The sequence below is a fragment of the Semicossyphus pulcher genome, unplaced genomic scaffold, assembly GCF_022749685.1.
Source record: "Semicossyphus pulcher isolate SPU_LCO1_2020_fin unplaced genomic scaffold, fSemPul1.0.p SCAF_5, whole genome shotgun sequence".
Taxonomy (NCBI): Eukaryota; Metazoa; Chordata; class Actinopteri; order Labriformes; family Labridae; genus Semicossyphus; species Semicossyphus pulcher.
Genome location: NW_027211726.1, coordinates 17496455 through 17523145, shown reverse-complemented (window position 1 = coordinate 17523145; position 26691 = coordinate 17496455). Strand labels below are relative to the sequence as shown.

General features: G+C 44.6%; 1 protein-coding gene across 1 annotated transcript in view; it reads right to left on the bottom strand.

Moving 5' to 3' along the window:
- The window catches only part of gabbr2 (gamma-aminobutyric acid (GABA) B receptor, 2), a 182141-nt gene that overhangs the window by 44509 nt on the left and 110941 nt on the right, over positions 1-26691 (bottom strand). The window contains exons 8-13 of the mRNA XM_069680996.1: positions 26303-26363; positions 19399-19479; positions 18393-18543; positions 17984-18116; positions 15832-15939; positions 11285-11407 (exon numbers count right to left, since the gene is read on the bottom strand). Of these exons, the coding sequence (XP_069537097.1) occupies positions 11285-11407; positions 15832-15939; positions 17984-18116; positions 18393-18543; positions 19399-19479; positions 26303-26363 (657 nt within the window). The remainder of the gene's footprint in view (positions 1-11284; positions 11408-15831; positions 15940-17983; positions 18117-18392; positions 18544-19398; positions 19480-26302; positions 26364-26691) is intronic.

The following is a 26691-nucleotide window of genomic DNA, read 5'->3' as shown; positions in this document are numbered from 1 at the left end:
GCTTTGCAGCCAAAGCTGCAGCCAACATTTTGCTTCCACTTTTAAATATACCTTTGTAAATGGGACTGTTTCTGTTAGAGCTTTCATGTCCGGACAGTCATGTCACCTCATCAATAAGAATCTTGTTTCCTGATAGCTCCAGGAATGTCAATCCTAATTTCAATCCGAGGGTCCACTTATTTACATTTTCATTAGTTATTTTACGTATGATGTGAGGAGTTCTCAGTGATATTCGAGGTCAAGGGTCAGTGCTGAACTATTATTGTTTTATTACTATCCACTTATTGCGGTTAAACCATAGACTGTAGAAAAAGATGGACGACATGACAGCTCCCTAAAAGTGAAGCCAAAACATCTCTGTCGCCCCCTGCTGACTGGCTGCAGTATAGGTCATAGAGTTAGTTAGTATCATGCTGATTTACATCCAAGTGTTAATTTTTCTGACGAGTTTATTTTTAAATTTTTATTCAAATACGGCTCCTGCAGTCGATCTGTTCTTGATTAGCCGAGTAGAGGAGGAACGGCGAGAGGAGACGTAACTAAAACAATCACTACAGTCATTGAAGTTTCCATATCTGTGAACGTGTGCTTCAGACCAACACAAGAAGCTGCTATGCTGATAAATACGCCGACATGCAGGATCTTTGCTGTTTGTTTTCAGTAAGTTAAATGTGTGTTTTGGCTAGCGGAAGGGGCGGGACTTTTGGCTTCACTTTAGCACAATGAAAGTAGATGGAGATGTGTCGTCCATCTATATATAGTCATTTGTTTACACCTACATCAGATCAAAACACAATGTAAGATGTCCTCCTCATGTTGTCCAGCATATATCCCAATAACACCATGCACCAACATGTTTTCTATTCAGTTAACGTCAACAGAAACAGATCACACTTTAATACCAAGTGTAAATGGGTCTAACAGCCCACTCAACTAATACGCTAACAAGGGGCAACCTTTACTTGGTCTCTGGGGTATCTGCTCACATAATTCCGTTAGCGTTCTCCTTCAATTTTCAGCCGTTTACTGTAGAAAGAAAGACTTTTGCACTAATTGGTCTGCATGTTCAAAAGAAGGTTAAAAGAAAATCATATCATGAATACCTTAAGAGCTACGAGGCTGCTGAGGGAGAAGCAGCTGCTGGGAGGAAGTTGATCGGGCGTCTGGTCGGCGTGAGGTCTCAAGGTCAAGGGTTGCTGACTCACGCTTTCGTATTAGGACAAGCAGCATCTGAATGTTAACAAGGTTAATGACGGTCAAATGGATGGCGAGGCCGAACAATTGCGAGGAACATTTGTGCCTAAGTGTACCTCATCATCACCTCCCTGCCTCTGGGACCGCCATCATCATCATCATTATCATCATCGTCATCATCACGTACGGAGTCATCGCCGTCATCAAGAGCTGCATCGCTATCTCGGATCTCTAACTAATCGTGTCTCTGCCCCGCGGGCCAGATGAGATAGAGCTGCCTTTTCCTAAACCCTGTGTGTGTGTGTGTGTGTGTGTGTGTGTTTGTGTGTGTGCTGAGCCATAATGGAATCCTCAGGGCTGTGGATGAGCTGAGGAGGAGGATCATTGATGGATGTGTCTGGTCACTGATGGAGGGTGTCTCCGGTATGAAAGAGAGACAGAGAGAGGAAGAGGGTCAAATGAAAGGAGGGAAGAAATGTGAGCGGAGGGAAAACAGAAAGAGGGGGAGTCAACAGAGGGATAGACAGCAGTGTATTGATAAAAAAGTGATGAAGGAAGTGAAGCTGGATGGCACGGCAGAGTGCGTGTGTGGGTTTAAGACGAAGAAAACACTCCACTTTGCATTTAGACCAATTATACATGGTTGTGTTGAATACTCGATTCTGATTGGTCGATTATGGCATCCTAAAGTCAGCTGCTATGACGATCAGATCTTTTTTTGTGAGTATTATCATCTTAGTGGACTGATTTAAAGACGACTCCAGGGATTACCTTTGCTACGGATGCTGTTCAGACCATAGAATCAAGGGACTACTTTTTTAAGCGGAAGAAATAACACCTTTCTTTAAAGCTATAAAATCAGACAATCTGCGCCTGCATCTGTTAGTTTTCTACTCCTCTATAGACTTGCTCAGAGTACATTATCTCCATACTGAACACACTGAAACTGCTCGCATTATTTGTGTGTATGTGCTTGTGTTTGTATGTGTGTACAAATACAAACTGTCCACTTACAGTACAGTACACTGACTGGGTAAAACCTTACCTGTAACTGCGGTCTAACTCTTGACACCACTTACATTTGAAGACTTATAATTGGTCAATTGCATACCCCTCATGCTCAATCAGCTGTTGCCTAGCAACTGCAGTAGGTAGAGGAGCTGGGAAAGGAGGGAGCAGAGCAGAGCCAAGAGAGAGGTGCGGGTGATGGTGGAGGTCGAGGGTAATTTGGTGTTTTTGTGCTGATTTTGTTGAATGGAAAAAGAGAGTGAAAGATATTCAGAGAGGTGAGAGGAGGAAGGGAGCGAGGGAGGAAGGGAGCGAGGGAGGGAGGATGTCACAGGGCAGAGAGGGGGAGAGAAAGTAAAAGGAGGTAAATGTCACCACCCAATTCCATTTTGGACAGAGTGACTTGAACAGGCGCAGCCATGCACAACCACATGTCCAATTTAGCAGCAGCCAGAGAGTCAACAAACAGCGCACCTCTGAAGCAGTCCTCAGAGCAGCCTCCTGCATGATTCACTGATAACGCTGTCAGCTTACACATATCGTACACTGTTGTCCCGCACAAAGACAAACACCAGCGTTTCCAAAGCAGGGCAGAAATGATGAAATCATGTGTAAACTGAATCCTCTGCTGACTTGGCGAGATGTGCAGGTACAACTCCCCTCCGAAAATCGACGGAGGCAGAGACGTAGATGAAACACAACACGGAAATGCTTTCAACTTCGGAACAATGTTAAACACGCTAGCTTGTTAAACCAGCGCGGAGATAAAATCACTGACTGCGAGCCAAGTGCAACTAAAATCCAACTTTAAAGAGTTGACATGCGACTGCATTGATGCTGATCCAAGCTGTGATTGAGTTTAAATGTGCTCTCTCTATACCGAACTAATTCGAAACAACAAAAGTTGCATCTGATGGGTTGGCTCAAACTCCTTTCTTATGCTGCCAGTGTTTTTTTCACATTATGTTCCAGTTTTATATTTGTGGAAGTAGCTCTTAAATTGCCGGAGCTGCAGTCTGTGATGGTGCCCACGATCATGTTTGTCTTTCTCTTAGATGATTTGTCAGTATTTGGCATTTCAAAAAGAACAAAGAAAGATTATGTTAGCTGCTGCTAAGAGAATAATTTCGCCTCCTTGGAAGTCTCCTCCTTCTCCCCCCATCTGGTATTGAATTCTGTCTTATCACGATGGTATAAACTCAGCTGATTCTGACGCTGCCACAGTCCCCTTCGTGTAATCTTTTGTTGATGTATGCAAAGTATACAGGAAAAAAAGTTCAGCTTCTATTTTAATCAGCTGCTAATGCAGCACTTTTTTATGTAGGTCGAGCTACTTCGTCATGTCCAGGTGGAGCGGAGTCGTGACTCTTTGTGCCGGGCTGGACGTGTAAAAACAGGCAGGACTATAAACAGAAGAGGTGATTCCCAAGGCAAATCCTGTGACACATTTACCCAGGCTACCTTTGAGGGCTATAAAAAACAGAGGGCGACGTCAGAGGCCCCCATGCTGCTCTGTGCCCACAGGATGGAGAAGCATGCACGTCAAGGATTTTGAGATCTACTGTAGAGCCTGTCTTACATTCACCACACCAACACAACTTGATGCAATCTATCAAAGCAGCACGCGCAGTAACAATGCCTCACTACACCAGTAACAATGCATTACCATTCTGCTGGGATAGGTGAGCTCTTAGATGCTCACGCAGTCATTCAAATCTTTGCACCCTTCCCTTTTGTTCTCCCTCGCTCCGTTCCTTCTTGCCTCCAGAGGTGGTCGATGAGAAAAGGCCTAGGTGGGTGGTGGTTATCCCTTAATGACCCAGTTTACTTTGAAAAGGCATTGATCTCAGCCAGCGCTTTACTCAGAGCTAACAAAGGAGCCTCAAAGTCCATATTAGCGCCATCTTAGCACCGTCAGGCTGCAGAGGACATTGTTCTTGGGCCCACAGAATAAATACTTAATGACTCTCGCTTCTTGTCACGTCGCATCTTCGTCTCTGTCGCTGGGAATATGATTATTCCTGGATAAATCTGCGTTATTCAATTCAGGCTTTGCTTAATCTGTCCAAATCTGAGAGGAAATGTAAGAGGAGAGGCTGGGGTGAATTTGATTTCTATGTTTTTTTTCATTCCATAGATCCAGGTTTAATCTGCTTCAGAATGTAATGTTGAGAATGAAGAGGTAACTGGATTAAATGAAATGTAAAGGGGGACTGTCCCCGCCTGCTTTCGCAGAGCAGGGCGATAGTGAAACAGGAGCATTGTGTCCTTGAGATGGCATTCACACAATCAACAGTTGACTGCAGTGGAGGACCTGTGTGGGAGAGAGGGAGGAGGGGAGAGCAACAACACTGTGGGCAGGTGGGTGTGTGTATGTGGGTGTAATACTGCGGTGTTAAAGGATCACAGGGGTGTCTCTATTTTCAGTGTAAAAATGCAACAGTTAAATTACAATACTTCAAAAGCAAAGATGGATCTTATCACCTTTTTTATGGAATGCAGCATGCAAGGTTTTGTTTTAAGTACAGGCCACACTAAAGTGCAGTCATGGTCATGGTCAGGATCCAGCATATCATAGTGTCACTCTACTCTTATTTTGGTGACTCAAACACAAGCCCCTACATGATCTCTGGCCCTTATTTACTTTTATTTTGGAGGGTATTAAATCATGTTTTACGAAGCAGTTAATCCAACACAATGAACAACTTCTCAACTTGTCCTTAAAACAACAATCCATGAGTCCACGGTATTTTATATTCCTACTGTGGCTTATATAGTTGAGAGAACAAGGTGTTATTTCATTTGCACTAATGCACACCAATGACTCTATATAAAGATGGACGACACGTCTCCATCTGCTCTCATTGTACAAAGTTAAAGCCAAAATACCCCCTGACGGGCGCTGCCATCTTGCTCTGGTGACGTCATTTGGAGCCAGAGCTGCACAGTAGAGATTGGCGGGCGCCACTGCCGTAGCTGTGTGGACGAAACGCCGTACCTCTTACTGATTTTGTCCTCTACGTGCTAGTGGTAGTTTTTAACAAAAAATTCCACCCTGCTTTATTTAACAGTCATATGCATCACTCACTTTAAATTTCTGCCCTGGAAAATGTAAAAAAAAGGCAGCGTGCAGTTAATCGCTTCATCTGACACCTAGCCCCCGCCAGCAGTTTCAGTCTTGTCGCTGATGGTCGCTGATCACAGGAGCTTAAACAGCAGAACAGCTTTCTGTGTTGGTCTGAAGCAGACGTTCACAGATATGGAAGCTTCAATGACTGTAGTGATGTTTTAGTTACGTCTCCTCTACTCTGCTAATCAGGAACAAATGGGCTGCAGGAGCCGGATATGTCAACAGAGCTGTCAATCATCCTTTTAGAGCATCAAATAACTAATTAAAAATAAACTTGGACATAAATCAGCATGATAAGAAATAACAATAATGACAGAAACCATGTTTGAGAAACATTTATTTGGCGTGTATTTTGTTTTTATAGTTTGACTCATGTCCCATCTGTTAACATGGAGGCGGCGGGCTTTAGGACCTATACTGCAGCCAGTCAGCAGGGGGCGATAGAGAGGGTTTGGCTTCACTTTTAGGGAGCTGTCATGTCGTCCATCTTTTTATACAGTCTATGATGCACACAGGCATTCATGTGCTTGTGGGATATACCAGCATCTGAGATTAAAGGGGTGGGTTGTTGTACAGCGTTGAAGTGTTGAGCTGTGCTTAAGAAGAAACGTAACACAAGCAATACATTAGCTTTGCCTTTGTGAAGGGGTCATTGTGAATTTGATGTATGCTCGTATCAAAAACTTTGATGTATAAGCATCATGGACGGAGCCCTCAACACCCAGTCTAGGGTTGAACTAAGGACATAGACAAACAGGACAGTGAGGGAAAGAAACACCAGGGTAAAGAAAAGAGAGAAGGAAATGAGAAAGAAAAGGAGTAAAAAATAAGTTTGAGGTCAGCCCGAGTCTCACACACCGGTACCGCTGTCACAAGCTTGTTTTTCGATTTTCAACGTCGCTCCCAGGAGCCGAGCCGGCCAAATGAGGAAAAGCGATGGAGGAGAGGGATGGAGCGAGATGGGAGCAGAAAGTATGAAATAAGAACGGGTGTTCAAATAGAAAAGAGGCTGCTAAACTGATTGTGATGGAGAAATGTCGCACAGAGGGGACAGCAGGAGTGAAATGGATGGATGACACAAGGTGGAGAGCAAGAGAGAGAGAGGGAACGCTCCAAAGTAAGCAAATTGAAAAAGCGAGGGAAAGAAAACACAATAAATAAAAGAGAGGGGATTGAAAGTGGGAAAACGTTATACCTGGGGGAGCGGCGGAGAGTTGGTTAGCGGATCGTGTTAGATCTGTGAGAGGACTCCAGCTGCAGTCAGAGAAGAAGAGAATGCTGAATCTTCGTCTTGTATCTCAGCTTTAATAAGCCAATACTGCAGCGATATGATAATGGGAATAGATGAGTGCATTGTCAAAGCACCGGGATAACACTCTCCCCCCTCCTCTCCCTCTCTCCTTGCCTTACTGCGGACAGGTGTGGACGTCAGAGTCAGGGAAGCGGAGGGAAATCTCTGCACAGATCTGCATGAGTCTGTGTGTGTACACACACGTTTCAGGCTGCTGCTTGTGTTCCTTCACGGAGGTTTCAAATCGTCTCTGCATGTGTCACCGTCTGAAAGTGGGTGCCCTAACCTGCTATTTCTGTCTCACGGATCAACAGTGCCGCTCTCCGCGTTACGGATGTCAGAAACCATGCCCGTTGCCATGGTGATGCCACACTGCAATATTCTTTTTCGCAGCCCGCCTGCCGATGCTTGCAGCAGCTTCCAAGCCGGGAAAAAAACGACAGAGGGAGGGGAGGGGAGGGGAGAGGAGACGAGAGGACAGACTGGAGTAGAGGGGGTCTGCGGCAGGATCCACCAGAATGCTAATGACGCTTTCTCGACGGTTTGTCCTTCATTATGCAGGAGACAATGCAAAGGACGACAAGAGAGGGCGTTAATGTGTACGTAAACACACAGGCATCCATGCATGAAAACACACATACAATCGCAAACAAGGTCAACAAACCGTGCAGCTCACGCTTTGACACACGTGTGTGCGCGTTGACACTGCAACATATGTCACAACTGCAAAGATTAATCTGACGCCAAGCAGCAGTCCGCTCGGCTGCTGAAACATTCACGCCATTAACAAACGCTCAATTATTAACGAGCCACAAAATGGATCTAATTGCTCACTGCAGCCCGGCGTCTCCATCAGGATTCCCAAGACGTTTCCGGATCAGCCGGTTATTCCTCTCTCTATAAGCTCCATGGGAGAAAGAGAGACACAGATATGCAGAATATTCCCTGTGCTGTTGGATTCAGGGATCGGACCAGAGTGAAGAATTAAGGGAGGAAGTGGTAATTACCATCCTGGCTGAGCTGCCTTTAATCTTATCACCATTTTTATTGAATTCAGCATATAAGGTTTGGTTTTATGTACAGAGGCGCAGCATAGAGGCTTGGTTTAAAGAGTTTGGGGACGATGTCAAGGTCAGAAACCGGCGTATCATCCGCGAAGCGTAATTAAAATAAGACTCGGGGGTCACTCTACTCTCATTTCGTAGGCTCAAAGGCTCTGCATGATCTCTGGCCCTTCTTTACTTTTATTTTGGAGGGTATTAAATCAGTCCTGTTTTATGAAGCATTCCACCAGGGTCTATTGTCAGCCTCTTCACAGTTTCATCTCCATGCTAATGTTAATAAAGGATGCAAAGGGGGATGCCCTAGTTTTGCTAATGGCGCCTCATTAAGCTTAGCTTGCTGGATTCAGAGCAGTGGGTGATGCAGGATGGGGACTCTGTCCATGTTTAGACTGGGTAATCCTGGTTTGACTGTACAGCTATCCACCTACTGTATTTAATTTACCCATTTCTGTGACCACAAGGGCATAGAAATGCTTACACGCAGGAGTACCCACTTTAGAACAATACAGTATTCTCTCTCCCGAACATTCTCTGCCGTTGATGATCATTCCTGAAGCAGCAGCTACAGACCCATCCCTGCAAACAATGTGCGAGTGGCCTTGTTGCCTCCGAGTCAATAAGGAAACCCTCCTGTGTGATGGTTCAAACAACAAATGTGATGGACTACCGAGCACTGTGACAGTTCAATAACACCAAGTTGTTGTGCCGCGTTCTCCTGGGTACAGCGAGGTAGATACAGCTCTGTGAACCCAAGGTCAGTGCTACTCCCAATTCTCCGCAGGGGGGGGTGGGGGGCGTGAGGTGTGAGGCGGGAGGAGGGGGGGGGGGATTCCGACAAAGACAGAGAGAGGGAGGAAGAAATGAAAAAGACAACGGGGAGTCACAGGGGAGGGATGGCCTAGAATAATGTGGGAGCTCACAGGAAACTGGGCAACTAATGGTCCTTCTCCTCACGCCAATTACTGTTTGTCAGTCAGAGCTGGTGACTCCGGCTGCTGAGACCTATGGAGGCCATCCACCGTAGTCACATTCCCCACCCCTCGGATGGTGCTGAGACCAAAAATAGCACTGGTTTAAAGAAATAATAAACGAGGGGGCACGGTGACGGGGGCATGTTGCTATAGGTAGCAGACAGACAATTAAATATGACCCAGAAAATACAGTTGAACTAATTTGCTGCCTTGGCTTTTGAATTAAATTGAATCCAACACTTTGTTATCCAAGGTCATTAAATACTGACCCTTTGTCGAGAAGCACAAGGTATCCTGTTGCGTCTCATACAGGCACCCAAGGTAGTGTCAGGTCAACTTTTTCGTCCATATAAAGCAGTGTTTGTTTTTGCAGGGTTCTTGTGCATCAAAGCCCCTGCTGAGCCAGTGCAGCAGAATAAGGAGGCTGCATTTATATATGTGATAATTTAGGTTTTAAAGAGGCCTCATCTCGGATTAAAGGGACATATGTTTATTTGTTCCACCATAAAATATCACCATATAAACACTGTGTTTTCAAGCCTCCCCTCCCTCTTTCTGGGTATTTGCCTTCTGGTTGCTGGTCCCACCTGACCAGCCTGCGGGCCACGAGCGCCGAGGAGCTCCAGGCTGACTTTCCCCAAGCTGAACTCCCAGGGGCCACTGCTGCTGCTGCTGCTGCTGGTGCTGGAAATCTGGCGGTCCGGGCAGACATGTGGAGCCTCTGCTTCAGCGCAGGCATGCAGATCCACGACCCCCAGGGGGGATGCAGACTCCCACACTGAGTGCTTAATATATTCACACCAACACTCCCCTGGCCGGGGGCTTAGAGTCTGAAAATACTCCGCGAGGACCCCACTGCACACGCTGACAACATTCACAAATGAATATGTTAAGCAAGGCTTTGCTACACCCTTTAGGCAGGCTTAAATATATAAGTGGCTATCATCACAAAGGAAATACGGCTTTGTCTAGAGTTGTACAAATGCGCTAAGTGCACCTTCAGAGCACGCCAAAAGGAGCACACGAATGTAAATAAGTCTGGAAAGATAACATGCATCTCCCTTCTACTCAGAGATCTCCCACAGGAATCTTTTCATCAAGGACTGAGGCGGGAAAACAAACGCTGACCTGCTCCCAGAACTCTTAGAAGAGTGCTTATTTTATTGAAGACATGAAAAAGTCAAAACAGGGTGCGAGACGGTGTCACGTCGCCCCCGCAGGACCTTCGGCAACAGGCAAGCAAACATAAAAATCTATCGAAAAGAAGTCCGCTGTTCGACCATCAGTGCAGCGACCTTCTGATAACCTCTGTTTAGTCGAAGGGTCAATGAGGATCCGACCAATGGCATCAATTTAGAAAGACTGGGGAGGCAGTTACCAGTGCTGCGGCTGACAAACAGAAGTACAGGGGCCTTAAAAGACAAGTCATTAGGGGAAAAAGCTCCACTTAGCAGAATCCACGGTCTGTGGTCTTCAAAGACAAATGATTCAATCTGGGCTGCAGGGGAATAATTGCTCCTGTTTGTATGTTGTTAGCAGCAACAGTAAAGAAACATCTCGCATGTTCCATTTAGTCATTTGTCAGAGCATAAAGGGAAAAATATAAAGCAATCTAAAAATAGATTTTACATAATGTACACATCCAGTCTCTTGTACATATACAGTAAAGATGGAAAACATCTGCATTTCTCTTCTGCCAGTTCATCTTAAAACACAGACACAGCCGTACAGTATCCCTCCCTGCACCAGCTCTATAACCCATTACACCATTACCCAGCATTAGCTGCCCCACGGCTCAACGCGAGCCCATCTTTTTTCTGCAACAACTTATTAGATTGAGGAACAAATGAGTGCGGCAGCCTCTTGTGTTTAACCAGTGGAACAGTGAAGCATCTATTTACCGGCTTGAGCCGCTATCCTCCAAAACAAAACCGACTCAAAGCTTTTTTTAATGTATGCAGCATGAAATCCTCCTGATTCAAGCATTTAACCACCTCTCTCCGAGCAGTCTGTCGGACACAGAAAGACATACTGCATATTTTATACTTCAGAAATATGGAAACACATTCAATCTGCCACTTTAACGAAGCAGCTAAATCCTGTAAGAAAATAAATATGCTGCTGTGTCTTGTCTTTTCACAGTCTGCATTCCCTTAAAGCCTCTCAGCTATGTGCGAATATGTCACACACAACCCAAATCACACGCACCAAACCCTAATGCCAAAGCTGCACTATTCTCATTTTAGCCAATTTGGTGCACAGCTACACTAATCCCAAACCAAGTCGACTCTAACCAATCACAGCGAAGAAGAGTTCGTTTCTACTCCACACCGCGCCATCTCTCCAGCAAGGACAAAGCGATGCCAAGTGCCTCTTTTCCAGCAGGCCGTGCCAATGTCTCACATCCAAGCTGGCAAATGTCCGGCCATGGGATGAGCGCAGGAGGCGGCGATGGCTCACATCCTGACCCAAAAATAACTAGCACAACAAAGATGCTCGTGCTACAGCCTAGGGCCGACATTTTGTTTTGCCTAAAGTGATTCTTTAGCGAGAATTGGTGTCACTGGGAGTCTCCCAGCTGAGGCACATCTTACATAAATGAAACCACAATCAAACGCAAGCTGACCTCCAAGCTGTACTCCTCCACAGTCCTCTTAAGCGGGTCGACGATCTGCCAGGTGATGAGGATGCACAAGTCGATCAGCAGCATCCCGCCGACGATGATCAACAGCTTCTGGTCCTTTATGATCTGCAGGGGGAGGAGAGGATGATATGCTTGTGTTAGCCTGTTAGCATGCACCAGTTAATGCTGTCTGTTAGTATGTGTCCTGCTGGTTTCATTCTAGCCATTCAATCAGGGACTTATTACAGTGCATTTAGCTGAAATTGACCACCCACAAGGATAGGAAACAAGAAAAACTGTCCTAAATGGGGATGTGTGTGTTGTGAACAGACACTGTTTTTGCAGATTGGACTCTGTTGGCCCAGGATACAGAAAACCTCACGCCACCGACAGGCCGTGATCTTGTTTCTTTGCAGCCAGAAAATGTGCAAAAGATCCACCAAACGGTGAGCCCACAGTGTCGACCACTAAAGCTCCTCTTTTGTACCGTGAACTTTAGAGGGATGAAAGCCGTGGCCTGTTTGTGATCTTTATTTTTAATAGCGTTTGACTGGCTGGAAGGACACATCAAAGGAAAGGTCAGGGGAACACAGGCTGGGCCGTGTTTGGAGAGTATCACATAGCCCAGATGCAGCACAGTGGTCTCCATCCGCTGGTGGGCTCAAGATGAGATGCATGAGGGAATTGTTTTTTGGGGTTTTTATTTGATCTGGGGGTCTTTTGATGGTGTTAGCATTGAACAAATAGAGGCAAGGCAAGAGGAGGGACAAATATTGAGATGTTCCCGGGCAGTTTAGAGGAAGGTAGTAGCAGAGGGGATCAATCTGCAGCTTCAAAGCCGATGGAAAATTTTAGAAGCTGAGACAGACAACCATAAAACTATAAAATCTGGCTTTTAAAACTTATAATCTATATCCTAACAAGTAAATAGCTGTAGCAAATATATGCAAGATGTGCGATAATTTAGGGAGATTACAAAAATAGCTCTGCACCACCTTCTGTGCTACTGTGATATGCAGCTCTGCCAACGGAGTCTGTTAGACAAACTATGTAATGACTCTAAATTACCTGAAGTGTTAGTGCTGTTTCCTTCCCCCAGTAATATTGGCACTCTTAAATATCAGATATATTATAGCGTCTCTGTGTACTGATGAATGTGATTGAGGAAAACATTGAATGTGCACATGGACCAGACATGACTGAGAATACAAATGTGTCTCTGTAGTCTGCATAACTAAGTTAAGTCCATGCATGACTGTTTGTTTTGTGTGTTTGCATGCACATGTATCTAGAATAGACTGTATAAAAAGATGGACAACATGACAGCTCCCTAAAAGTGAAGCCAAAACATCTCTACCGCCCCCTGCTGACTGGCTGCAGTATAGGTCATAAAGCCCTCCTCCATCATGTTAACAGATGGGACATGAGTCAAACTAAATACAGGTCAAATATATTTTTCTCAAACACGGTTCCTGTCATTATAGTTAGTTATCATGCTGATTTATGTCCAAGTGTTCATTTTTCTGACAAGTTTAGTTCGAATTAGTTATTTGATGCTGTAAAATGGATGATTGACAGCTCCGTTGACAAATCGTCTACTGCAGCCGATCTGTTCTGGATTATCAGAGTAGAGGAGGAACGGCGAGAGGAGACGTAACTAAAACAATCACTACAGTCATTGACGTTTCCATATCTGTGAACGTCTGCTTCAGACCAACACAAGAAGCTGCTCTGCTGTTAAACACGCCGACATGCGGGATCCTCGCCTTCTTTTTCTGGTAAGTTAAAGGGCCAGTTCACTGATTTTCCACCTCAGTCCTATTATGCTATTATGGAAAGTTAATGCTATTATGGTAGGAAAAAAATGCAATTTGGCTCTGTGCCTTTGGAGGACGCTATCGGCTTCTTCAATGGGCCCTGGAAAACCTCTGCCAGACTGCGTAAAACGAGTCATCTGGCGGAGGCCAGGGAGCTCGGTTACTACACTTCCTCAATCTAGGACGCCCGCCTCCGATGTCATGTCTTGTTCAAAATCGTCAGGTTTGAAATGCAGACTGCAGACCTGAAGATTTTTTAAACGATCCACTGGTATATTCTCGTCGTATTTCAGATACTGTACTGCTTTTTCCAGGGGCAAATTGCTCCTTTAACTGTGTTTTGGTTAGCGGAAGTGGCTACGGCGGCTCCACCCGCCGCTCTCTACAGCGCAGCTCTGGTTCCAAATGACGTCACCAGCGGAAGATGGCAACGCCCGTCAGGGGAGGTATTTTGACTTCAATTTTGTACAATGAGAGCAGATGGAGACGTGTCGTCCATCTTTATATACAGTCATTGGTGTTTACCAATATGTCACTGAGGAGTGCTCAGTAGATTATCAGCATAGGCAGACATCTTGCTGCTACAGAGGCCTGGGGGTGGGGGACGTTCTGTAAGGGATGATTTTTTGTGTGTGTGTTTTGTGTCAGTGGTGTGTGTGTGTGTTTGTGTGTATTCGGGGGCGGACATTGATTGACAGCGCCCCTCTACACCCACACGCACGCACGCACTGTCTGTGGCTCTGAGCTCTTTAAGAAGTGAAGGAGTGCCGACCGCAGCCCGCAGAGTGGCACCCTGATCGAACACACCCCTGATTTACAATCTCTGCTCGCAAAGTGTTCGGAAAAGAAGAGGGAACGCTGGGGGAGGGATGCAGGAACAGCCCCACTGTTTGGAGAAACGATGGCTAACACTTGCTTGTCCCTCCCATGACGGCGGTTGACAGATTTTAGGGCACCAAGAGCAACTATTCCTCTACAGCAGCCGATGCACCTGCAGTGCGATGTGTGAGAGAAACATCCTGAGGTTTAGGAGCTGAAATATGCAGGAGGGGTGAATACTGCCTCTGAAGAAACATTGTTTTTTCTCTGTTAGCAAGGGAAAGTAGCAGAGATAATCGGCTACACAGGGTCAGGGCAAAGCTGCGGAGCGCTGAGTGGCTAAAGTGTTCTGTTTTCCTGAAATTATTACTCTGAAAAAGACAATGAATTTAATGCCAGGTCAGTGTCAGTCATTTGGAACCAGCTGTAAAAACGTGTGATGATCTTAGAAACTGAAGCAGCTCTCTGTTTTCTAACCCGTAATCTAGATTCTCTTCATCTTCTTCTTTCTTTGCCCTCTTTTCCAGCTTTCTTTTCACAGCGCCCAACCTACTTTCTTCGCCGTTTGTGCCACACTGTTTGTCTTGTCCCTTTTTCTCTGCCCTGCTTTGCCTTCCTCCTTCTGTCTCCCCACCCTCTCCCCTTCTGCCACCGCTTCCCCCACACCCCTCCAACCTCTCCAACTCTTTGATCCATCCCTCTCTTCCTGCTCTCTCTCTCTCTGTCTCTGGCAGGCCACCCACACTTCCTCCAATATGCAAGAGGGTGAGAAAGAGAGAGAGGGAGACAAAGAGAGGGGGGAGAGCGACATCTATAAATACAGGAAGGGCCAAGCACAGTTACAACACTCAGTGAGCCCGCCCGGCTTTCCACTTTATGTAACTGGGCCAGTGAAACAGATTGTGTCAGGTGTTTAAAAAGCCATTTGTGTTTTCTCATTTGTCTTTTTTTCACAGAGGAGATTGTAAAAGCAGGTGCCAGCGGCTGCCAGTCTTTCAGCGTGTTTGTTAAAAAGCACGAGCACCCACGCACCAGTGTTTGGCATTCAAAAGGCATGTGACGCTTCCTGGATGAGGCTGTCAGTTTACACGTTTTACTGGAGATGTTTCTTTTTTTATGGACTGGTAGTCATCATATCCGGCAGATGTACACGCTTTGATACAGGTTTTCCAAGAAAAGATCATGTGTTCCTGCCTTTAAAGGGCCAGTTCGGCGATTTTCAACATCAGTCCTATGCTATCATGGGGAGCTAATGCCATTATGGTAGGAAAAAAATGCAACGTCGCTCTGTGCCTTTGGAGGATGCTAGATGATGCATTTTACGTCATCTGACGGAGGCCAGGGAGCTCCCTAAACTACACTCCCTCAATCTAGGACGCCCGCCTCCGATGTCATGTCTCGTTAAAATCGTCAGGTTTGAAATGCAGACTGCAGAGCTGAAGATTTTTTAGAAGATCCACCTGTATATTCTCGGCGTATTTTAGATTCTGTACCGCTCTGAGCCGTTGCCTGCAGCGAAACGGTAGCATTTCACTCTAGCTTCTCTCGCTGGGCTGTTCCTTTTAGAGGGAGGGGCGCAATGCACGCTGGATGTTGTAGGAATGTAGAATGGGCGAAACCACAAGCTGTTTGTACAACTTTCTCCACAGCTAGGGCGCCAATTTCAAATACCATTGCTTCTATCGATTACAGAGAACACCAGCTTTGACTGACAGCGGCTTTTTCCAGGGGAGAACTGCTCCTTTCATGGGTATTCACAAGGAAGGGGGAAAAAGCACTGATCTTTGTAGCATGTGCGTCATAGAACAAAAAATGTATCAGTTAAAGGGGATTTCGCTTACATTTGAATCACTCAGAGTCCCTCTCATATACCTTTGTTATAAACATTATAAAGTATGTGACATGTATTAATACCTTCTTCTTCATCTTCACATTCTTGAAGATGGCGTGCACCCTCCAGGTCTTGGCGAACATGGCGCCGAAAGCCGTTGTGTATCCAACGATGAGGATCCATGTCCGGACCTATAAGAACAACAGCAGCACACATAACGGTGTCAGGGCTTAAACTTGTGATCAAGGCTTAAAACAGCATCTGATCTGACAGGTATTTGCATTTTCCTGCAGAAGTTCATTCAAAATAGCGATCTAAAAATAAGAAGCTGTCAGATTTCGTCTTGATCTCAAAGTGTTGACTTGTGGGAGAACGTCGTGGACTGTTGGAAGCTGTCAAAGCATTTCATCTTAATGAGAGACACAAAGAAGACCTCTTACAGCTTCGGCACAAAGGACACTGCGGATGTGTTTTTAGAAGCTGAGAATTTGAATATAGATGATAAAAAACTAAAATAGCAACAGAATGCGTCTTTATTCTGTGTTTGTTCGACTGCTGCTGTTTGTTTTTGTGCACCGCACACACATTTAAAACTAGCTCTCTATACAAACCAAATCCAAAAAGCAATAAAGTCAGACGAGGCCGGAGTAAAAAAAAAAAACAATTACACCATCTATTATCTGGGAAACCAGCACGTATTGATTGTCAGTGAATGCATCAACCTCTGCGCTCCTCTGCCGTAGAGGCTCGTCTGAAGTGACGGGCTTTGTTTCAGCCAGGTGGTGGCAGCTCGAGACGTGCCCTGCCTCGCATTACTCACTGCTGTGTGAGTGTGTGCCTGTGTGTCTGGGAGGGCGCTATCTCAGTGGAAACCGGTTATCACTGTAATCAAAACTCTTTAATTAATCCAGCATCTACATAGTCACACAGTAATGCTACCTGGGGGGAGACACTTAATGTGCTTCATGCTAGTGAGAGAGCTGGAGAGAGATTCAATCAGGTGTAACTTACAGAGGGTCACATAGTGCATGTGATTAGTGCTCCAGCTGTTCACGCCATATTTTAGCTTGTTATACATTTATATATAAAGTAAGAAAATAGCTAAATTAACCATTATGGATCCTAATTTACATTTTAAATTGCAGGTTTAATGTTAAATTGCAGGTTTAATGTTCACAGAATTTGACACAAACTGAGATGAACTTTTATCCTGCTGTCAACTTCTCCTTCAACCAATTAATTTCCGTTCATTATCCTCATTCGTGTCATACGCGCCACCGCGAGGAGTGATGAAGTAGTGATGCGGTGAGTCAAACTCGCAGGGAAAGCTGTTTAGAGCGCCGTATACTGTATTTGTAAATTAAAATATCAATATTTGACGCCAGCCTATCGATGATTGTACTGCACGAGTCAGGACTACGATATGTCTCTGTATCGATATTTTGTTCCAACCCTATCTAATCGTATTGTAGAACTCAAGAGAAGTCTTTAAGACCTTGGACTTGTTGCAACATGGATCGTATCATTACCTCTCTTGGTCTCAGACAAAAAGGACTAGAATTTTATGTCAAGACCAAAAGTGCAGGGAAATCCCTAAATTGCCATAAAGAGGAATGTTCATTTACTTTCTTTCTCGGCTCTTATGGTAAGGTGGATTTTCTTGGTCTTGTCTCATTCTAGAAACTCTTGGTCATGACTTGTCTCACAGCTGTCTAATGCCATGATAAACTCTATCAATTATTAACATCAGCAACTAGTTTTTTTTGGCCAATGAGCAGGTTCAAAGAGCTATTACATCTCAATATGACATGCATCCAACCCCAACTCCTACTCTATTTCTGTGCACACTCTGCTCTCATTCATAAACTACATTTACACATGCATGCAGTGACAACAGAAATAGAGACACAGCGGAGAAATGTTAAATCAGGCAGGAATAAAACACGAGTACGCTACGCGTTTCCACGTGATCGTTGCCGTGGATTTGGGGAGAGTGGGCGGTGCTTAATGTGGCCCAGGACACATGTGAGTACACACTGCCGGACCTATGTGGATAACTGCGTCCCAGACCACCTCCGTATGTGGCCTAAGTGATCGGATCTGGATGCATCTTCAACCCGTCCTGGGTGTGTTCACACCTGCGGTTAAGGCTGTCCACTTGTGATCCGATCACGAAAACCACATGTTGATACCAAATGTGAACAGGGTTTGATGCATCAGTGAAAAGTAACTCACAGTGCAGAGGGTCTCAAACTCTTTGTCAGAGACAAACCCTCCGTCCAGGCCAAACAGGAAGATGGAGGCGTAGGAGAGCAGGCCTCCGAGGATGATCAGGTTGTTCATGTAGGGACTGGACATCTTGATTAGTCTGGAATGAAACAGAAGATTATAAAAGATTAAATTAGAATAGAATAAAACAGAATCAGGCGTGATATTTTGGTATGAAACAGCAAAGAATAAAGAATGATTCAGTCCACTCTGATTTATTCCTGGCTTTCATTCATCCCTGGCTTCCTTCTCCCTGCACACCAGCCCCTCATTTACTTTCCACCTTATGTTTATATAGTTCACCTTCACCAGCTAGCCTTCATCTAATCCCTTCCCCATCCTTCTACTCACACAGCGGTGCTTCATCAATACTGACCTGTGGTTGCGGTTCTTGATGTTGAAGAACAGGAAGGCTCCTGCCATGAGCATGCCCAGGATGGTGATGGTGGACAGGATGCTGTAGAGCGGCACGTTGATGTGGCGCCGCTGCAGGCGCACAAACGTACGGTCCTTGGGAGGCTCCACGCCTGAGAGGAAGAGGAATGTCTCAAACATATGTCGCTCTCTCATGTGCTGCATTCATGGTATATTTTCTGATCTAGTGTTTGAACAACTGTGTTTTCTGGGACATTTTCACTTCCTCCAGAGAGGTTTCTCTCTTCACTTTGACAACATAAGACCTGCCTCTTTCAAATCTATTTCTCTTCAGCCACACAAAAATAGTGACACTGCACCAGACATCCAGTTATTTGAGACCCATTTCCCGGTCCACAGTTTCCCTCAGCTGAGTGCATGTCTCTCTATGCACCGCAGTCAAGTTATTGTGGTTAGACACTGCACTTTCTTATCTTTTGCTCTATTTTTCTCCTGCCAGTGTGCCAATCGATCGCTGTGGCATCATCTTACACATCTCCACTTACTGTGGTCAGAGATGTGGAAACAAGCTTCTTAGATGGTACTGTTCTAGGCTTTCTTTATGTGGGGCAAAGAGGAGACGATGAGGAAGAGCGGGGAGGGTGGCGAAGTGGAGAAGAGCCGGGGGAATCGAACAAATTACAAAGTGTGTCAACACAAGCAAACACGCAAAGGGTGAAAAATGGACCGGTGAATAATTTAGAGAGAGAGAGGACAGTTCAGAGCGGTAAAGGAGAGTGGCGAGTCCCTATGCAGGGTGATGCTTGTGTCTGAGTGTGTCTGAGTGTGTGTGTGTGTGTGTGCTGGAGGGAGTTTGGGTTCAAGTGAATGAGAGAGGAGAGTGCTGCAGTGCCAAGTGATGGGCCTTTAACGTATATATAAACACACACCGGATGCATCAGGATGCCTGTTTCAGTGACACACGCATGCAGGCACATACACACATATATATTCAGTATTCGTCATACCTTGGAACCTGATGGAGTTGTTGATGAGGTCCAGCACGTCGGCAATTGCGTTGTACTCTCCCACCTTCACTTCCTGGCCCTCTGTGGGAAAAAAACACAAACATATGTAGACGTTAAAAATAAAATAGTCAGCTACTGATCATGTGGGAGATAAAAGAGCTGTGTGATAAATATAAACTTCAGTATGCTAACGTGCTAACAATGACAAATGACGACATGTTGATGTTTAGCTGGTATAATCTCTAACATGTCCACAACCTAGGTTAAGCAGGTTAGCATGCTAACATAAGCAATGAGGACTTCACACGAGCACAGCTGAGGCTGATCGGAATTTCATTTATTTTACAGGTTTTTGTTGATGAATAATTTTCATTTTGAGCTGATGATGGAGCAACATGATATTGACAGTCACTTCATCATCATCCAACTGGATTTAAAGGACTTAATAAACGACTTTGCAAAGCTAAAAGCCCGGAGAATGTGCCTTTGATGTACGTAAAACTAATTATCATGTGTTTATAGCCATGAACCTAAACACTTGAGCTTTGTGTTTATATTGTTTATGCCCAGAGATGAACATTGTCCTCACTGTGTGGGCACACCGTCACGTTTTTAATGGCTCATGTAGTTTACTGTTTTAAAACTGCATTTTTTACACTTTTTTGCACTTCTTTCATTCGTTTCTGACGATTACGATATGTCACATCTGATAGTAATATTTTGAGAGAGAGCAAGCTGCTGGTGAGCAGCGCACAGGGCCACTGATGGCTAATCTATGCACTTAACCTGCTTTATTGACTTGTCATAATGAAAAACAACCTTGAGGACAGCACCGCTGAGCTTTCAGGCGCTGTCCGAGGTGCTGAAGATGTAAATGCACAGAAACAGGTATATGAAACAGTCATTAATATTCATGACGTATGTTGATGTCATTCTTTCAAATATATTCAAACTAAATGTTATGTGAGGCTGTTATTTTAACTGAGCAATCTGTACTTAAGGGCGGGGTAGAGGCAAAGGGGAGGCACATCGCAGATTGACGAGCAGGCAGAACATTATGATGCACTGTGACTGACAGGGCCCGCTTAACGCCTTGCATTGGGGCCCAGAGCTGACATGTTGCACCGCTGCTCATAGAGGTACAAAATCAAAAGTCTGGGGATCATTAAAGTACTTAGACGACATGAAAGTATGTCCAAGATTGTGGCAATCCGTCCAGCAGAATTAGTCTGGATTGGATTTGTGGATTGACCAACCAGCAGACAGATGTTGCCGCATGTATGATGTTAAGGCTGCCAGCCCAACAACTGGCTCACCTGAGTTTCCTTGCTTGACTCTCAGTAAGTCATGTAAAACATTCATTGTGATTTCACTAAATGATGCAACGTAGCTCTAAAATAAGGAATCACTAAAACAAATGGGCTTGAAGGGTGTTAAAAAATGCAGCACCAGTGATCCATATTAAGAGGAAATGTAACAAAGGCTTCTGTTAGAGAACAAGTAAATCCAATTCAACACTAATTGGAAAGAGAGGAGAAGGATCGGGCTTTCAGCTGCACAGTTTGGTACAGCGGTACAACCTCATGAAGACCTTTAAATCACAGGATCCTTCAAAGCCCATTAGCAATAAAACAACATATCCCACACATATTATTTTAAGGCACTCAGTGAGATTAGCTTGTAGGGTTTGCCTTTAGTAGCTTTCATATGGCAAGGAAATGGTTCTCGTGTTTTCTGCAGTCTCAATTATCGGTTTATTTTTCCTCAAGGAAACCTTAAGAGCGATGAAGAGCCGATATCACAGAAGCTATATATCGACTCCAAGAAACAGTTAATGGATTGTATTCGACAGTACACCCAGCCTGAACAAACAGTCTCTGCTCCAACACAGCTATTTCAGGATTGAGTGTTTTCTCTTTTAGAAACAGACGAGTCCCTCAGGTGTAATATTGGAGGAAGCATGACCTTGTCAGACAAACCTGGGCCTTCTCTGCTTCACCCATGAAGATTACTCACTTAGAGTATACACCAGGGACGGGAGAAGAAGAAGATTATTCTGATTCTTTTTTTGTAAGCACTACAAACAACCTGCAATTTCTCCCTGTGCACACGCACAAATCTCTCCCTGTTATCACTCTTACAGGCCCATTGAACTCCTCAGCAGCATTGTCCTTGACTGGGAAAATGACAGATAACATCGGCTATTGCAGCATCACAGGGCGTCACGCTCCCCACTCTGCTATGCTCCATGAATCACCTCATTTGATCTCCAATTCTGGCATCAAGGCATCAGCATCAGTGTTGAAAATGTAGGACGGGTCATGTTCGACGATTTTAGAAGAGTGAATTTTATGTGCATACAGAATAAGGAAACAACGGAGGATCAATAACACTGTTTTCCTTGACCATGTCCTTTGTAAGGGTCCAAACAGCAGCAGAGTTTGTTTATCAGCACTCTTCCTTTGAGATGCTAAAACACTATCCCAGCTCTCCGGGAATAGTGATGGCTGCGGCAGGATGGTTAAACTCAACCTGTCGCTCAGCCTGGCCAACGACATCTCATGCCTTTTTGTTTGATTAGTAGCTTTGATGAATGTCAGTTCATTGGGGAATTAAAGCGAGATGAGACAAATTTCAACACATATTTCCTGACATGGGCTGCACGCCGGTGCAGCGGTTAGTGCAGTCTCCCCACAGCTAGAGAGCTCCTGGTTCGAATCCCCAGATTGCATGTTCTCCAGGTACTCCAGCTTCCTCCCACAGTCCAAAGACATGATTGTTAGGTTCATTGATGACTCTAAATGACCCGTAGGTGTGAGTGTGAGCGTGAAAGGTTCTCTGTAAGCCCTGTGATTGAATGGTGATCAGTCCAGGGTGTAGCCCCGCCTCTCTGCCCAATGACAGCTGGGATAGGCTCCCCACGCGACCCTGAACAGGATAAGCACTGTAGATAAATAGTCCCAAATGAACAAGCAGTTAATTTTTTAAAAACATATAAAAACTACAATGTAATCTTTGACTTTTTATAAATTGTAAGTTATTAGTTAAGTGTGTTTTTGTTTGCAGTTTTTAAAAGGCGACATGTTCAGTAAGAATGCATGTGTTTAGGGCTAAAAGCCATTGTTAATATATACATACAAATGCTTACTAAAGTACTACAACCAAAAAAATGTCAGTGATGTTATATACAACAGTTAGTTCCGACCAAGTAAGCTGATTGGACAGGAGGTATTCCATGAGTGCTGATATAGAGAACAACATCACAGGGACTTTTCACTCTGTGTATCACTCCGCCTCAGCCAGGTGTTCTCAATACTGTTAATTAACATTACAGCAGACCGTGATGAAGCTGGTACCTCTGAATCACACAGCAGACTCTTATTTCACTGGCTGACGATGAGTTAAAACATACAGATAAGTGTACATAATAGAAAGTAGCTGTGGACACAAATTAAGTAGCAAGAGTGCAGGTGGAACTAGTTGAGTTGGTGGAGCAAAAAATTATCTGTTTTTGACAGTTACTTTCTACTATTATTTGCTGCTTGTATAACGTTTTATATAAAAGCAATAACGGACCCGAGGTCGTGTTGTTACTGAATATGAGCACTGCTGTGATTTGGTTGTAGGCACAAGGCCGCAGGTCTATTTACTGTATGACGACAGATTTTAATGAGGTTTTAATATCCTATTATGCACAGTAACAACATCTATAAAACACATGTAGTGTAATGTAAAGGACAATAAATGTCCAGCTGACATGTAGCGGAGGAGAGGTAAAAAAATCAACATAAAATGTAAGTAGTCATCACTGGTTAGTCCTGTGAATAATGTTCCTCTTAGTGTGATAATTCTCAAACCTGTTCCACTTGACAACAAAAAAAAAGGCACATATTTTACCGATGTGCTCAAGCGGAGGTGACTTGTCTTTGGAGAGGAGTTGTGATTGCCTGACCTCATTTGCATCATCACTTTCATCACGCCGAAGCCCTTATTTGTAGCAGTGTAAATGTGATTTAGTATATTTCAAGGTCATTTTATTTTCTCTCATGTGATATATTTGTTGAAGTCTAACATGGAAATAAAGGCCGCTTCATTTAAAAGCACTGGTGGTACAGTTTAGTGATATTCTTCTTCAAGTTGAAAGGGCCGTAAGAAGACGACTGCCTGGAGGTAAACTGACAGCTGTGAGGCGTCTGCTTGTTCAGATTCCCGCTTAAGAAGATAAAAAGCAGGAAATTAATTCTTACTTGAGCGGTGGTGTAGATAGTAAATCCGAACGTTTATCTCTACAGATCAGAAACATCTCAACCTTCTTACCTACACACATCACACCTCACCTCACTGATATATACATGCTCCTTACAGAACGACAAAGGTTAAGTTTCCTTATCTAACGCGCCTGCAGTGTGTTGATTTAAAATCTGTGCTCAGAGGGACGACGGCCGCGATCAAGACCTCTGCTGGCATCTATTTCTTATCCTCACGAGAGACGGTGGGAACAAGAGCCATTGAGGCCTCTGACTGAGAACGCCTGACAGGGTAAAATGGAGGATCAGAGGCTGAGGACGGATGATAGGGTCATGTCGAGGATCAGTGCCTTTTGAAATATTCAAGCCGGGGCTGTCCCTCCTCTCCTCTTCATCCAGCTCAGGCTCGCTCGTGTGTCAGAAGGGTGACAAATGCACGGTCCCTGACAAGTGAGGAGGAAGTGATAGAGTGAAGGTTAAGGAGGGAGGGAGGAGATGTAATAAAGCTGGAAGAAGATGGGGAGAGATAGCAGAGGAAGGTGTGTCAGACAGTGTTTGGCTATGAATCTACATGGCTAGCACCTACATCCCTCTGTGTGTGATCAGCCTCTTAGCATTCAGTGTTTGGTGAGGGTTCTCCATCCCTGTTTGTGCTCCTCCTCATTCTCTGCAGGTCATATTGTTCCAGTTCATTCTTGCCGTCCTTATGCGTGACCCGCCACCTCCCCATCACCGCCCAGTCTTTATCATCTCATCAGCCAGCACCTCCACCACCAGTGTCCATGGTGGGATATCTTGCTGCTGCTCAGGGCCGACACCCTTCGATCACCAAGCACCAAAGACTCCTGACCATGATTCATTACAACATCATCATGGTGAAATACATGTTCTTCCTTACTTCATTTACTGGTCTCTTCTGATTGAAATGTCCGTCGTTTATTATTTCCTTTTAGTGCAGAAGAGATGCCTGATCACTTCATCTATTAACTGCAAACATCGTACACTATTTTTGCCTTTATTCAATAAGAAAGCTGAAGCGAGACAGGAAGTGTGGGGAGGAGGGAGGAGGGGATGCACCTAATGATCAGCAGACCAGGCGTCGTGCCCGCAATCAGTGCGTCAAGGACTGTAGCCTCTGTACGTGGGCGCCTGCTCCACCAGCTGAGCTAAACCAGCGACCTTAATGTGGACATTTGACCCAAACCAGACATCCACCAATAAAACACTAATATAATATCACACCACACAAAAATCAATACAAACATCACCAAAGACTAAAATACCACAAGAGTCATGAAAATATGATATGAAGTAATAACAGACAAGGGTCAAAGGTCAAAGCAAATATTATTGGTTCGAAAATCCTCGCACTTATTACAAAAACAAGAACAAACAAACAAAAACAAGGAAAAATTGTTTGTTCGTAGCGTGTGTGCGGGTGTGTGCGTGAGGAAGAATATAGAACACAAAAGCCTTCAATAAAACAAAAAGAAAAGAAGAGAGAGGATTAAAGGATGACAATATTAAATCAATAATCTGGGGGATAAGAGGGCCGTAAAGAAGGTAAACAAATGAAAGAGAAGAGAGAGATAAGGGAGGAGAGAAAGAGAAATGAACACAGAATACTCTGTAATAGTCTTTATAATCATGTGGGGTCTTCCTTTTTGTCTTTCCCACTGAGCCTGGGCTGTAGCAGCATTAGCATACAGCAACCGAGGCACACACATACTGCCCTGTATCCCTCACACACACACTCACACAGAGAGAGAGAGAGAGTGTGATGTAAGCAGCCAGAGGGATGCAGCCCCTCTGCAGTAGGGGAGATAAGATGTTTAGGCAGAGCGGACTGAGCAGCACCATGCAGAGAGCTACATACAGTCTGGGGAGCCTGGAAGCTGGGAATCCCCCGCATGGAGATGCAATCTCTGGGTTATTCTGCCCTCAGCAGAGCCTGCAGGCTCAAAAACAACCTCATATGCTGTGAGGACAGAGCGCACTGAGGCTCGTGTTTAAGTGCAAACTTTGACCGACCAGACAAACATGCTCTTACAACAAGAGGAGATTTAGCACAGAAAGCAGAGCTCTCCTAACCAGCACCCACACAAACAGAGAGGATTGTGGGGACTTTTCTCACCAGGAAAACGAAAAATGATTCAGTGTTTATGTTTTTTCCTGACAAACAACCCTTACAGTCACGCGAATAACGACGATGCTGTGTAGAAAAACAGCTAATGAGATAAATGTCAGTACAAAGCTTGTGACTTCAGAACCGTCAAATCCTTCAGCCTTTCCCTCTGTTTGCGACTGCTGCAGGCTTCACTATGCCTTACTGGTCAGGAGCCATTCTAGGCACTGGTATTTCTGCTTTGGCAGCCTTCTGACTTGAGAAAAAAATAGTGAGTTGCTTTTAAAAAACACTGGTAATCCTGGAAATGTTCTCAAACCGCTGCAGACATGCTGTAGTTGGGATTGTTAGTCCCGCTCAGAGAGAGGGAGTAGGGTCAAGAACAAGAGTGGAGTGCTGGAGGTGGGTGTAGCAGGCTGAGTGAAGCCAGTACAGAAGATGCATCAATATGGCTTTTGTTTCTGATGCTTTAAAAAGGAGGGTTTCTATTTAAAATAGATTGAGTAGATGTTAAATGTGTTTTCACACATACCTTGAAACTGGTTGAATTTGATCGTGCCCATCCTCTCTCCATTCCGAAACATGACTTGTCCCTGAAAAGAAAGAAAAAAACATGCAACATGTAAACACAAACTTTAGATATTCAAACTTATAAAACATCTTACTCTGCAAACACAATGCAGGAGGAGCAGTAACACTGACATCAGCACAAAAGAATAGGAGCTCAGTTCGATTAAATGTATGCACAGTGCTCCTCTGATGCCGGAGCGCTGGCAGGGAAAGGGCCGAGTCTCGCCTTCTGCACATGCTGCATCTCATTTGATTAGAAGTGCCCAAAATTGATCTGTTTATAGAGGTAAACAAAATTATCTTAGAGCCAATTCATTTGCTAATATCCTTGGAACAAGATCAGATCGGCAC